General features: G+C 41.8%; 2 protein-coding genes across 2 annotated transcripts; one reads left to right on the top strand and one right to left on the bottom strand.

The window, feature by feature from the left end:
- The first annotated feature begins 3,147 nt into the window (after positions 1 to 3,147).
- On the top strand, positions 3,148 to 4,169 carry LOC128734808 (uncharacterized). Its single transcript, XM_053829168.1, has 3 exons — positions 3,148 to 3,435; positions 3,501 to 3,759; positions 3,820 to 4,169. Exons 1-3 carry the CDS (start codon positions 3,148 to 3,150, stop codon positions 4,167 to 4,169), a joined length of 897 nt encoding a protein of 298 aa, XP_053685143.1.
- A 127-nt stretch (positions 4,170 to 4,296) lies between these two features.
- On the bottom strand, positions 4,297 to 6,528 carry LOC128734791 (L-asparaginase). The gene is made up of 4 exons (XM_053829144.1): positions 6,237 to 6,528; positions 5,194 to 6,179; positions 4,947 to 5,132; positions 4,297 to 4,884 (listed from the first exon to the last, which is right to left on the bottom strand). The coding sequence occupies exons 1-4, from the start codon at positions 6,526 to 6,528 to the stop codon at positions 4,297 to 4,299; spliced, it is 2,052 nt and encodes a 683-aa protein (XP_053685119.1).
- Positions 6,529 to 14,652: the final 8,124 nt, after the last annotated feature.

Raw genomic sequence — 14,652 nt, 5'->3', positions numbered from 1 at the left:
TGCTTGATTAGTTTTCGAGTTAAGGGGAAATTTCTATTGCATTTGTATAGGAGCCCCACACCCCCCCTTGAAGAGGGGAGGGGTGATAATTCCTCTCCTAAAGATTTGTATGGGGTCTTTGTTTATTAATCTTCGACATATTAACATCGCCAGAGCCGTGCGTGACATTGTTGCGCCCTTGGCGGAAACCCATTTAGGCGCCCCCTTGTTTCCTAAATCAGTGTTCCGTCCAGGTTAATAATGGTTTCCTTTTCGTCCTTTATCCGACACTTCGCTGCACTTAACGTGTTTATCGAAAAAATTAACTAATTTCGGATGGCGATGAAAAAAATTCGAAAGATAATGCAATGAAACAAATTATCCTCAAATCCTACGTTTAGTAAGCCTTCTATAAAAAAGCAGCGGTACACCGGAACCTTCGCGATGGCCAATCAAGATAGACGTCTGCATAATATTCAACTTTTTTGTGACCTTGGCGATCAGCCTCTGCTCCGTTTTGGCCACAAAATTATTGAAGCAAATACTTCGTTTGAGCTTCGCCTGAAAAAATTTATTGGTAGCAGTTGGGGAACGTTGGGAGAGTTGGTGATCGTCGGTACAACGTTTATCTTCAGTCGGTTTATCTCCTCTAGTGATCTATTGGCATGAGGCATCAAGGCTAGGGCCGTCCAAAAGACTTGCGCGAAACTTCTTGATAAAGCCGACAGCTTCCGGTAGGTATTCCGTACTGTATCTTCTTCTCATTCACGGTAAACCCCAAACGAAACAACAGCGGCTTGAACATTTTCTTCTCGCTGATGTTCAGCCACAGAAGGCCAGTTGTTGCCGCCCAGCGTTAAGTTGTTTTTGTCGCCCATTAATACCGCGACATCGTGCTTCACTGGAAAGATTTTTTTTACCAGCACCTTTAGCCGTTCGCTGGGCGAAGCTGCATTCTACTTCGACACAGCCAGCATCGACTGACGCTTCCGCATAAAAATATCCGTTTTGGCCCACACTTCTTTATCGTTTAGCCGGTTGCTCTGACCTCCCGACCCAAGGCGCGGAACGATAAGACCACTTTGCTCTCGGTTTTCATCGTCAGCTTCTGCTGCACGTTACGGTCGCGCAGCACTGTCGGATGGAATGGACCCGGAACGAGATTTCTTCTCAACGCTTTCGCCTTTCCCGCGGTGGAGGATGTTGTAATTGCCAGATTGGAAGTGCTTCACCATGATCAACTTCTTCACTACGGAGTGGAGCTAGCAGTACGAACAAATCATCGAGCGTAATTGTTTGGCTGTTTTCGCCATGGCTACTGCATGCAAATCAACTGGTAACGTGGCATGCAAAATTACTACGGGGTTGTTCATTCTGCAGTTCACAGTTTTCCCAGTATTTTGGGGCAGTCGATGCTGTCAGTCAGGGTATCAAATACCAAACTTGCGTTGAAGGAATATACGCCTGCTTGAGAGCGTCAGAATGCACCGGCTTTCATACGGTGGCAAAAAAGCAAAGCCGTGGGCTTAAACCGTCATTAGACATTACCCTTCTTTATCGACAGACTTCGCAGCCGGCTGATAGAGTACAGGAAAATTACGGGGCCAATGTAATAACCCTACTGACTCTATCTAGCAAGCACCGCCTAGCCGAGATTCGAACATACGACGACTAGCTTGTTAGACCAGCATCGTACCTCGAAGCTAACTGGGCGGTGGCAGGTTTGTTCCATTTCTTCTCAAAAATCCAAGCATTGCATATGATTTGGCCGTAACTTGCCGTGTTCCGAAAATCTTAATTTGCTATCGATGAGAATTCCCAAGTCCTTCACTGTGCTATTCCGCTTCAAGCTTTTTGTTGCCATACCTAGTATAGTCGAAGGTTACCGGCGCACGCGATCGGGTAAATGAAATCACACAACATTTGATGACATTCGTTTCTTAGTGGGGGGAGAGGTCTCTAACCATCATAAGAACCTTTCCTGGCCCCAAAAACCCCTACATGCAAATTTTCACGCCGATCGGTTTAGTAGTTTTCGATTCTATAATGAACTTACGGACGGACAGACAGAAATCCATTTTTATAGGTATAGATCAAAGTGAATGTACGTTTGAGTGCACCGCCATGACTCCCAAACGTCTGAATCGTTCTCTGCTAAATTTTCAGGCGTGTTTCTTGGTTTCATGAATCAGACGAAAAAGGGAAGAGAAGTACAAGCACAAAAGTACAAGTAACGACTATATTCCTTTAAAAAATTGTATCTCAAAAACTCAAAATTATACATTTCTGAATTTTGGGTACGTTATTTAAAAAAATTTAGCTTTCAACAAAAGGCAAAAAACCAACATGTGCAATGTTTTCGTGATTACAAAAAATGGTCTTTTTTGTATCTTTAAGTAAATTTTTTTAAGACCAAATAGAGTGGAAGAAGGTATTTGATGCAGTAGTTCGAGATGCATATGCGATCCAATCGGCAATAATTTTGATCCCTGCGCTTGAGTATTTTTGGAACCCCGCGGTAAGGGAAAAAGGTATATAAAGATCGAAGGTGCTACGATTCTATGGACCCTATAAACCCTTCCCATCCGAAGCATACCTATCACCATGAACTTCGTTGTCATTATTGTGACAGTTTTTTTGTCAGATGAGTTATCTGTTGGTTTCACTTTGCAGTTCGGTATAGTTACATTTCCTCGTTGAAATAACATTTCCTCGTACTTCACGCACGTGCTTAATTTAACGGTTGGCTGAGTCCTGTCTGCGTTTTACCCATCCAAGCGGTCTATCTATCTATCCGGTCACATTTTCGCCAATTGTCTCACATCGGACTCGTAATTCGTCACAATAGCAAATTAATCTGATGCTCTATGACGTTATCGCTTTCTATTGTTCGGTTTCCGTGTTTCATTCACAGTGAAAAGTCTGATTACATCACTTGCACTTGCTCGGTTGCCTACGGCACCGGTGACGATGAATCGCAAATTAGAGCATTTTCTTCTTCACTATAGCACTAACGCACTTACAAATTGAAACATTACCGGCAAGTAAAAGGATTGTCATCCGCTGCCGCCGAGAGGTGGGTTTCTCTTCAGGAAAAAAAATGCACTTACAAAACATTGGGAAATTTCCTGCTGGCCTCAGTTCGGTAACTGCATTGCAACAGTCAGGATGAGCACGCTGTTTTTGTTCCGCCGAGTCCTTAGCTTACTGGTAGCCGCGGTGATGTTAACAGTGACCACCACAGGACCAGCCAGCAGCAACAGCAATGGCACGGATACTTATCAGCACCTTCATCCGTATCAGCATTTGCCATTAACGGACAGTGAGGCTGCCTTTCTTGCACTCAGTGAGGACCCTCGTAGCAGTACGCAGCGCAGGAGAGGTCTTGTCAGGAGTGCTAGGAATCAGCGCGAACCCCGGTTCATAAGCTTTCACACCAAGGACAATAACATCCAGGTAAGTTTAGTGACAATGCGTGGAAAGTATCAATGTGATTTATTCAGTGGCACGTGTTTTCTTAGGTTGAGATTCAGTTTGCTATACCGTTTATTACGATTCCGGTGAAAAAATCAATAGACGGAATGGTAAGTTCATTCCAACAGGGCTCTGCTTTGTTGAATATCAATCTAGGTGCAATCGCCCTGGCGGGTGTTCTAACTATTGGTGGAGCCTTCATCGGAGGACTAGCTCGAGTACTGACGGGCAACAGTTTCGAAAACGCTTGGAAACCATCGGGATTGGGGCGTTCCGATAGCAAAGATCCGCCCAAAACGGAAAGAGGTACGTTTTAATTGGATTATTTATGAAGAGAATCGACGAATGAGCTCACAACTGTTCTAGCTGAAGGAGAGAGCACCTTGCGTACGATACTGGAAACTGTAGATAAAAGCTTACAGAAATACGATATTGATTCGACGGCTTGCACTCAGCGGGTGATTTGCTGGTATGTGAAGGAATCGATGAACAACGTGCAAGAACAGCGGGCCAGCCACTTAGATACTCTGGTCAACGGACTAAGCAGTGCGGATTGGGCAATGAAATTTACCGCTGGAACGGCAATCGACGACGCGATACGGGCCGGACGTCGTAACGTTAACTGCGAGCAAGCTTTTCCGATCTGTCGAATCGGACCGGAATTGGTGCAGCGGTTTATCAGCAAGGCCGGTAGAAGCAGTAGAACTAACCTGTAGTAGGCTTCTTCGTGTTCGGGAATGTAGTCGTTTTAGATTGCCATAGAAAAGTAGCGATAGAGGAATGTTTTGAAAACAAAATAAAATTTTAATTTTTATAATGCGGAAAGTAAAAAAAGCAACAGATTTATGATTCGAACGATTCGCTTAAGTTCGGCCGTTTAATATCTTCATCCATCTCACCGCCACGTCTTGCGTTTCTTTCCAACAGGAAATCTATCACCGGTTCATTGTTCAACTTTGTCGCATAATCTAGCGGCGTAAGACCCAAATAATCGACCGCATCTATTTCGGCATAGTTTTTAACTAAATACTGAACCACCTCCATGTTGCCGTACATAGCTGCAATGTGAAGCGCGGTCCGACCGCCGGTGTCTTCCTGCGATAGATCAGCACCAGCAATTCGGTACGATTCCAGGCGATTTATCAGACTCCTTGATGCTGCGTTGCACAGATTCTCACCGATTGCACGTATCGAACCAGTTAAATGAGCTCCACATTTTACCAACAGCCTAATGATGAGATGGTGATCATGCAAAATGGCATCCATTAGCGGTGTCCGATCGAAACGATCGCGAATATGAACGGCTGCTCCGTTCTGCAGTAAATACTGAACAATGTCATAATTTCCTTCGCAGCAGGCTACGTGAAGTGCCGTCCGGCGGTCGTAGTTCTCCACAGACAAATCAGCGCCGTAGCCTTTTAAATTGCTGAGCTATATTAGGGAGCAAACACAATTATTTACTAGAAAATCTACAGCAAAAATAACCTACAAACCTTCGAAACGTCTCCGGCGAGTACAGCCGTATTCACCATGGCTGGGAAAAGAGACGATTTCAATTGACACAATTCTTTAGCAGAAGTAAGTTGCAAAGTTCGCGCCACCGCATCGATCAGGTCATACTCTTGCATCTCCGGAGTCTTCTCTTGGGTTAATTCACCTCGTAGATTGCTTTTCATCATCTATAAACATACCGTCTGCTAATCATATACGTAACACCATCAAGTTCATCAAAACTCTTACCAACATTCGCATCTCGTGACTCCAGCTTTCTTTACTCAGCACATAGGCTAGCTTCGCTAGCGCTGCTTCCGGTGTCATATCGTATCCCGGAATAATACCAATGTCCTGAAGCAACCGGCCGGTTTCGTACAGCTCACTAACCGATCCTTCGTTGCATTGGGTACAGTTTACGATTAACACACCCCGCGCTGCGGCCTCGCGCAGCGCTTCAATGAGATTTGTTCGTGAAGTCGGAACATTGCCTGCTCCGTACGTTTGGAGAACAACCCCAGTCATAGGAGGCTGTAGGAATGCCTTCACCGTTGCTATGGATATACTTGGAAACAGTCGCAACAAACCGACATTTTCAGCTAGCTTAGTGTGGACCATAAATTTTTCTATCGTACAAGGTCGGAAAATTAACCGGTAATCGATTTCCACGTTAATACCCATCTTGGCTAAAGGTGCAGTGTTTGGCGAGTTGAAAGCGTCCAGTGATTCAGTACTAACCTTGATCGTTCGATTACCCCGAAACAGTCGACAATTGAAGAAGACACAGACCTCCGGAATGATATAGTTACCGGCCAAAATCAGTGCCGAAGTAAAATTGTCTTTCCCATCAGTTCGTGTTTCGAAAATCGGTATCTGCGAACCCGTAATAATCACTGTTTTACCGAGATTCTCAAACATGAACGACAAAGCCGAAGCTGTGTACGCCATAGTGTCCGTACCGTGAAGAATAACGAAGCCGTCGAAAAATTCATACGATTGCTGAATATCGGTAGCAATGCGCACCCAGTCGGTGACCGCCATATTGGAGGAATCGAGCAGCGGTTCATACTCGGAAATCTGATACAGAATACGTCGATGTTGACCCTCAACATAGGGCAACACCAAGGGGGCCATATTCCGCGCCGCACCAAAACGCTTACTAGCATATACATCATCGTGCATGTTCGGATATTTCCGAATCTTTCGAACTAACTCATTCGGTCGAGGCTCCAGTGCTAAAACAAAGTGTAAATATTATAGCTATTTTTCAACTGCAGAATGTGACGACTCACCCTGTTTCTCATTTCGCATCATGCCGATAGTTCCTCCGGTGTAGAGGACCAACACCTTAGCCTCCGGCGTTTCGGAAGGCATCTTTCCGTAGCTGGAATTTCGTCGCATGCTCAACTTGCTCAGATCTAGACTACCGTCCGGATTAACGTCCTCCAGCTGTTTGCGCTTCCAGGGTGCTCCCGTACGATTTGACGAAATACCATTCACTGGCGGTGTAACTGGGCTGATTGGTTGGAGGTTTCGTTCGTCCTCGAGGGTGATGATTTGTGGCGCTTTACTGCTCCCTTCCATGGTTGATTATTTCCCAACTGGTCTTGCTGGAATGTGATAAACGATTGTCGTTTGAATTATTGTATTATTGTGGATGATGCTTCTCCTCTTAAAAATTAATTCAGTATAATATAGAATTGAAAATGATGAAACGAGATATCTTATGCCCTGACTGCCTGTGACCAGTTTAAAGTTAATCGTGGCAACCAGAATTATGCAAAAAGGGTAGATATATGTGAATGTTCGTAGAACAACCAGGTAAAACGAGAGGCAGACGGGAGGTGTAATAACGTATGCGAAATTTTGCTCATACTGTACAAAAGAAAGTTGTCTACCTGGGTTTTAAATGTGTTGATATTTGTGATGAAAGTGTCAAATTAGTGTCTTCTGCAAAGTTTCACTGTTTTATGACAACTGTTTATTGGTATTGGATGTTGAATAGTAGGCAGGAAAGACCATCTCTTTGTCGAAGTCCCCTGCGAGATTCGAATGGGTCCGACATTCCACCCGAGATTCTCACACAGCACTGGATCCCATCCATCGTAGCCATGATAAGTCTAGTAAGCTTACCCGGAAAGCCGTTTTCGTCCAAAATTTTCCATAGCTCTTGTCGGTTTACGCTATCATATGCGGCTTTGAAATCGATGAACAGGTGGTGCGTGGGGACTCGGAATTCGCGGCACTTCTGGAGGATCTAGCGCAGGGTGAAGATTCGGTCTGCTGTAGACCGACCCTCCATGAAACCGGCCTGGTAACTTCCCACAAATCTAACGGCTATTGGCGATAGTCGATGGAAGATGACTTGGGGCAGCACATTGTAGGCGGCATTCAGGATAGTGATCGCTCGGTAGTTCTCACAATCCAGTTTTTCACCTTTCTTGTAGATTGGGCAGATAACCCCGTCTTTCCACTCCTTCGGTAGTCGTTCCGTATACCAAATCTTGACAATCCGTTCCTGCTGCTTTGTTGTTCTTTAGCCGCTGGATGGCTTCTTTAACTTCCCTTATCGATGAGGGTGGCACATCTTCGCTGCTTGCTACACCAATGTGGCCACTTCCTCTGCTATCGTGGTCTTCCGCCTACACATCATTCAGGTGTTCATCGTAGTGCTGCTTTCACCTTTCGATCACCGCACGGTCGTCAGTCAAGATCTCTTTGTTCGTTGTTCTCTTTGAAGAGTCGGGTTTGCTGCCCCCGCTTCTGTTTGTATTGCTCCATATTCTGATTCTGACGGGTGCCTCTACGCAACATTTGTACCCGCGCTGCGCTCTTCTCAGCCAATATCTGTTGGCATTCCTCGTCAAACCATTCGTTACGTCGATTCGGTGCCACACGGCCTAGGACGCTACGCCGTTAATGGCTGTTTTCACGGCATTCCAACAGTCCTCAAGAGGGGCTTCATCCAACTCACCCTCTTCCGGCAGCGCGGTTTAGAGAGATAACGCGTAGTTTTCGGCGATATCCGGTTGCTTCAGTCACGCTAGATTATACCGTGGCGGGCGCCGGTATCGTATGTTCTTCACAACAGATAGTTTTTGACGTATCCTTACCATCACTAGGTAGTGATTCGAATCAATGTTAGCGCCCGGATAGGTTCTGACGTCGATAATGTCTAAAAAGTGCCGACCATCTATCGAAACGTGGTCGATTTGTGATTCTGTCTGGTTGGGTGATCTCCAGGTGTACCGATGGTAGAGGTCGTGCTGGAAAAAGGTACTACCTACTAAAAGGTATAGCCATGTTCTTGGAGGCGGCAAAGTCGATAAGTCTTAGGCCGTTTTCGTTCGTTTGCGGGTGAGCGCTGAACCATCTAATCACCGGTTTGAATTCCTCCTCCTGACCAATCTGAGCATTACAGTCCCCGATGATAATTTTGACATCATGTCTTAGGCAGCGGACGTATTCACGCTCCAACTGCGCGTAGAATTCGTCTTTGTCATCATCGGTACTTCCCAGGCGAGGGTTGTGCACGTTAATTATGCTAATATTAAAGAATCGGCCCTTGATGCTTAATCTGCACATTCGGGAGTTGATCGGCCACCACCCGATCACCCGCTTCTGCATCTCGCCCATCATTATAAAAGCTGTGCCCAGCTCGTGTGTATTGCCGCAGCTCTAGTAGATGGTATGATCATGTCTATACGTACGTACCATCGTTCCTTTCCAGCATACCTCCTGCAGCACTACGATGTCGAACTTCCGGCTCTCCACCTCTTTAGAAAGCACGTGGGTACTTCCGAGGAAATTTAGAGACTGACAGTTCCATGTTCCTAATTTCCAATCGTTAGTCCGTTTTCGTCGCCTGGGTCTTTGCCGATTGTTCCGATTAGAGGTATTATTATTACTTACGGAGCAATGGAGCTTTGATTTTTTTAGTGGTTCCGTGTCTTGGTAAACTTCCCCTCCTCAATCGGTTGTACAGCTCAGAGACCTGCTGTCTTGGAGCAATCAAAGCGATCATCAAGCAAGGTTTATACTATGCTCTAAAAATAATCTCAATTCTCAGCTTTTAGAATATTTTGCTCAGCAGTCCAATGAGCAATCATTTTGTTTCATCTTTCTTTTTCTGCCGGAGTACTTCAGAATGCATGCTTTCAAGATAACGAACCAAATCGTTTCAGTCCGTCTAAATGCCCGTCCGATATTCTCTTTGGGATACGTAGCAAACAGTCTTCAGTCTTCAGTGTGTGAAGAAAAAAATAGCTCTGCTAGTTGTGATCTTTCTGTGCAAGATAAGATGTTATAAGAGAAAACAATATTTGGCATTATTCGGGGGCAGAGAAAATGTCTGAACAAAAATCGAAGCACTTGTTCGCTGTGAGAAACAGGTTTCTCTGTCTATTTATGAATAAAATGAGCAAAAACAAGCCCGTTACTCAGTAACTAGCTAGTTTGAGCAGCATATTTGTATTGGTCCATTAGCGGCTGTTTTTTCTCCCTCTTATCTCGTATGCAAGAATTTTTACTAGGCCGTATCGTTGACGCGCTGCTGTTTTAGTCGCTCTGGTTCCGCTCAATGCATCCTTCAGTGATCATCCCGCAAGTTTCATCTGAAACTCTGCCGGTGACTGCAACAATAACTCCAAACTAACCCCAGTCGTCGTATGTTTGTATGAATTTCAGCTGGAAGAGTCTGTTAGAGTCTGTTGAACTAAAACTAGAGGGCCAAGTTTCGATAACGGAATGCAGCACCTAGGCTTTGCTTTGCTTTGCTTAAAAAGACTAGTTCTGGAAGAATACTCTCTCTGCGGTCAATATAGCCAGATCATTAAACCAATCTACTATGTTCCAAGAACAAGTATTCAGTTGGTTGTGGAAATTGATATTTAGAAAAAGACCGCCGCTTAAAACTGGCAAACATTGCAACCAGATTTTTGTTCTGATATCGATCACTAGTGAAACCCTATATTTAAGCCATTTTCGAAGGACAGACCACTTCAGCATCCGAAATTTTTACTAAAATAATTGCAATACATTATTTAATTTCTCACGTCTAATGTATCTCGCTCGATCTCGAGGTACGATAGTAGTCTAACAAACAAACAAATTTTAGTAGTCTAACTTCAAGAATTTTTATTCTGAGAAACAAATATTGCATCGTATTTTGATAACAAATCGAGGTATCCATCCGGAAAAATTGGAGTTTGGTTCAGAAAATTTCTTCAAATTATGTTCTAAACTAATGTCCAACTAGCTTACTGTTTTGCAAATGTGTGAATGCGATTTATGTCCATTCATGAACACGTGATCAAACAAATAAATCCCTCTGGAAATAAGATATTTCCATGTTCTTTCAAAAAGGTGTCTTGCAATTTTCATTTGGATCAATTCATGAACTTTAATGAGTATTATTTTCTTTGAAATTTTTACCTTCCAATAAGTTTCAAATTCGTGCATAGAAATTTCGCATGAAAAGCTTAATTTAAATTGAAATTTTAAAATGAATTCAGTAAGAAATAATAATTGACGAATAAAACCTAATTTGCAAAACAAACCGCTTGGAAAAGAGAAATGGACGAGATATTTATATCTCAATTTTTTCGGAATACACCTGGAGTAGTCAGAGAATTTGATTTTTGATGGGTCATCGACATCCTGCCTTAATACTTTCGGTGAACCCCCATTTGGGGACCGCTGTCCTAGAACGTAAATAGATTACAATTGCAGATTTCTTGATTTTTTACACAATAGATTTTCTAGATAAATCTTTGTGAGTTTGCCTATTGGGATCTTTATTTTATTAGGTTCCAATTTGTTTTCGACGGAAAAGAGCAAAGCCTCGAAACCATATTTACCTCGACGATGGTAGGCTTAAAACAAAAAGGTTATTGTTCCTATGTATGGAATTACGCCTAAGCCATAGTTTTACAATACTAATAAAAAATTCTCATAAAGCCGAGAAGCTTTGCCGAAGACACTAATGATGTGATATCCCCGATAGTTTCGTCATAAATATCGATATATGTCTATTTTTGATACCAACCCACTGTGCGCTGTAGGCGAAAGAGCAAAAACAGCAAATGAAACCCAATTATAATCCACGGAGCTACTGCTTTAAACAGGAGGTTAGCGCAGAGTGTTATATTTTAATCATTCATTAATCATCGTGATAAGAAACTAGCTGATGACGAACACTATGATAACAAATGCCTATCGAATTCCCCAGAATGTGGTTGTGCTCATATATGTAATTGATATTTTTATACACATTGCAACGAATTTCGATAGTGTAATAATATGGCATGAATTTAAAAAGCGTTTATGTATTTCTGTTAGAGAAATAGATATAGCTTAGACGATGCCATTCAATTTGTTCTAGTTTGTTATAGGTTTGATATCAATTGAAGAGTTAATTGCATTTGTTATTTTGCTAATTTGCGAACCCCCAATAGATGTAGTTACCTGATAGGTCGATCAAATTCGGCCAAAAAAATAAAATTGTCAGAATACTTATCATGTAGCTGTTATAAAATTAATTTAACATTTTATTCATCATTCAAGATGTTACATAAAGACTTAAGGGGAAATGAGTCGTCATTAACTTTCAAATTTTAGAAGCAGTTTTTGGGCACGAAATAAGAATTCCTCTGAAGGAACACATAGAATATATTTTCATGAACAGAATTTTTGGTTCAATTGAAAAAAACGGCTCTCGAAATCCATAGTCAATGACGACTTATTTCTCCTTAATAATATTTTACTTTTTTTTTGTTGTTGTTGTTGTTGTTTATTGTTTTTTTTTTCAATGCATGATGTTATTTACTAAACACAATTCGTGCAATCAATCAGATTCGGTGAGCGATTTTTTCCCATTTATGGTTATTATTGTGACGAATGATAGAACTCATTTACATTCTTTTCTTTAAAAATAAAAACACTAACTAGAAATACCAATTCACAAAACGAAATCGGTTTGCTGCCGCTCCACTTTTGCAGTTTCAAGGTGATGTTGGTTTTAATGTGTTTTAACCATTGCTCAAGTTAACCTGTGCAAAAAACCGGCTTAGATCATTATTAAAATGCGGCCTTCATTTTTTTTGTCTACACTTTGATCACAGTTTTCAGAACTTTTACGATATAATTTCAATTGATAGTTGAATCACTTATAATATTGCTCAGCGTTTAATTTCTGTGACACATTCCAAAGCACCAGCTTTTATCTTCTTCTCTACTACTATGACCGAAAATTTCGCAACACACCTCCGAAAAGAATCATATTTTATCAGTTCTTTATGCGCACGCACATGTTCGTGTACGGATGCTAAGAGAAAGCATAACACAGTAAACTATATAACATACTATGCTGTCTTCGCGAGCGGCCTACTTTAGGAGTTGCCACGGCAACCGTTTCACTACGATGCATAAACCGCGCATATAACTGCCGGAAGTCTTTAGAGTTTCTTTTTACCTTAGTCACTGCGATAATTAGACCATTTTTTCGGAAACTTCTTCACTTCGGTTTCGATCCGTTTGGCTTAACTGATATGATACGACTGACCGTGCTACGTCAAGAAGTCGGTTAGTTATTTTCGCCCTATGTTTGCTTTTCGAATTTCACACATTCTGCCTGTTCTTACATTATATGGTGGCATGCAGCCCACTCGGGTAGAGTGCCGACTGTTTTTTTAATCAGTCGCGATTCTATCTGCGAGATAAAAATTGGCCTGTGGAAGCCCTAACTATTCTAGGAGGATCTAGCGCGGACCTGGAAAGTCCGCTCAGTAAGGATTTTCGTCGTGTAGAGCTACAACACCACAGGCAGAATATTTACCTATGGGATGGGTATCAGCTGGTCAAGGGCGCAAATCGTCAGCAAAAAGGTGTGATTTGCAGGTAGTCAAGGGACTTTTTTAGTGCAAAAAAGTCGACCACTTAGCATGCGAATTTTCATCTAGATGATAACTAGACGAGATAGGCTTGTCTGGTTTGAATAAGCGATGACGATTCAGCGATCATCTTTCTGTACAGTCAGTCCTTTCTTTGACGCGGGTTATGGCGAACGGTGTAAAAAATACACAGGAAATTGTATTTTTTAGAAATGCGCAAAAAGGCAAGTCTGGTTTAACTGAAAAAGCACGTGGCTGCAGAAAAACTGTACCTTATGATAGGAAGTGCACTGTAAGCTAAAAGGTTTAAGTGTGTTTTATTGTTGACGATCTCTGCGATAAGCGAGAAGTAAACAATGGTCCCCTTGCCAAGTTTATTCTAGCTTGTGCTACTATAGACTTAATTCGAAAACTGCTATGATTTTTATCAGCCAAGTGAGGACGGACTTCAACTTAGACTAAGCACATGACTAGGCATTTAGATATACACATGGCTGTTCCGCTGTTCATCATGAACCATTTTTTTTGTCTGCCCCAACCAAAGAAATGGACCAGGTTTTTAAGTTAGCTACAACGCTGGCGCTTCAAATATGTTCGGAGAATGGTGTATCACCTCATCGCTTTCAATTGGGATTCTAAAAATGAGCAACTTATATGCTCAAAATATGGAATGGAAATGGAAATACGAATGGAGTGAACAGATCCAAAAAATCGATGACGATTATTAGAACCTTAATTGCATTCTAAAACATTTGTTGACGACACGGACGATTGGTGTGATCACGAAATAAATTGATAGGTGGTGCTAATTCAATTTTCATCCTTAAGTTCAAATGTGAGTCGCGATAAGATTTGAAGACAAGTTTTCCGCAGCAAAAGCTGAAAAATATGCATGCACCAATGAATCGTTTAGAAAATTGAACAACGAATATGTCTTTATGTTCACTACTTGTTTTTTCCTGCCTTTTGGGAAACTGTGAGATAATATAACACTTTCAAATTTGTGGATGTAACTAATTTAGGCTATACCCAACTAGACCTCGTTTGATAAATTAAAAAACTCATTGGCAGCCAAACATAAACATATGATATCGCCTGTGCGCTTCTACTACGTAATGGACCATAATGCAAATTGTAAAATGATGGCTAGAAAAGCATGCTTGAGATAGCACGCAATTCCTCATAAAAATTTATTTTAAAGTTCTCAATGCTAAACGCATCCAACCACCAAGTGGTATACTCGAGCATAAATAGCATAACTCAATGAATTGAGTTTGTATATTTCTAAATCAGTGCAGCTTGGGATACCTACTTTGAGCGGTTGTCAAATCGTGACGGAAAAAGGCTTTAAATATGAAAAGCTGCTACTTCTGTGACGCAGGAGGATATTATTTTAATATACTCAGTTTTTCAATTCGAAAACTTTCAACCTATTCGGTTTAGGAATCTGAGCTTTTAAATAACGAAAAATCAAAAGCATACATATACTAAAATTCAATTAATCGAAATGAACTTTTATTGAAAAAAAGGCTCACAGCAAGCCATTCAAGGATGGTTCGTTCACTTTGACTCAATTTTGATTCATTTGACAGTACTGTCTCAGCCGAGCAAAATTTGTTGAAATGAAGTATTGGACATTTGTAGAACTAGTTATTATCTACAATTTTGCTGAACAAAGCTTTGCTGTATCTTTTGTAGTTACGGTTCTACAATGCTAGTACCTCTTTAGTAACTAAATGAACGTTCATTTAGTCACTAAGGAGTTACTAGCATTGTAGCGCTGTAACTACAAAAGATACAGCAAAACTTTATTCTGCAA

This window comes from Sabethes cyaneus, chromosome 1, assembly GCF_943734655.1.
Source record: "Sabethes cyaneus chromosome 1, idSabCyanKW18_F2, whole genome shotgun sequence".
Lineage (NCBI taxonomy): Eukaryota > Metazoa > Arthropoda > Insecta > Diptera > Culicidae > Sabethes > Sabethes cyaneus.
The sequence above is the reverse complement of the archived record's forward strand: the minus strand, read 5'-3'. Positions and strand labels throughout refer to the sequence as shown.

What these genes read in the sequence shown, in the direction of transcription:
- LOC128734808 (XM_053829168.1), top strand. Translation starts at nt 3,148, where the DNA reads ATGAGCACGCTGTTTTTGTTCCGCCGAGTCCTTAGCTTACTGGTAGCC. An exon ending in CCAAGGACAATAACATCCAG is followed by an intron (nt 3,436 to 3,500) that starts GTAAGTTTAGTG and finishes GTGTTTTCTTAG; the next exon opens with GTTGAGATTCAGTTTGCTAT. An exon ending in TCCGCCCAAAACGGAAAGAG is followed by an intron (nt 3,760 to 3,819) that starts GTACGTTTTAAT and finishes CAACTGTTCTAG; the next exon opens with CTGAAGGAGAGAGCACCTTG.
- LOC128734791 (XM_053829144.1), bottom strand. Translation starts at nt 6,528, where the DNA reads ATGGAAGGGAGCAGTAAAGCGCCACAAATCATCACCCTCGAGGACGAA. An exon ending in GTCACGAGATGCGAATGTTG is followed by an intron (nt 5,133 to 5,193) that starts GTAAGAGTTTTG and finishes GTATGTTTATAG; the next exon opens with ATGATGAAAAGCAATCTACG. An exon ending in TCGCCGGAGACGTTTCGAAG is followed by an intron (nt 4,885 to 4,946) that starts GTTTGTAGGTTA and finishes TCCCTAATATAG; the next exon opens with CTCAGCAATTTAAAAGGCTA.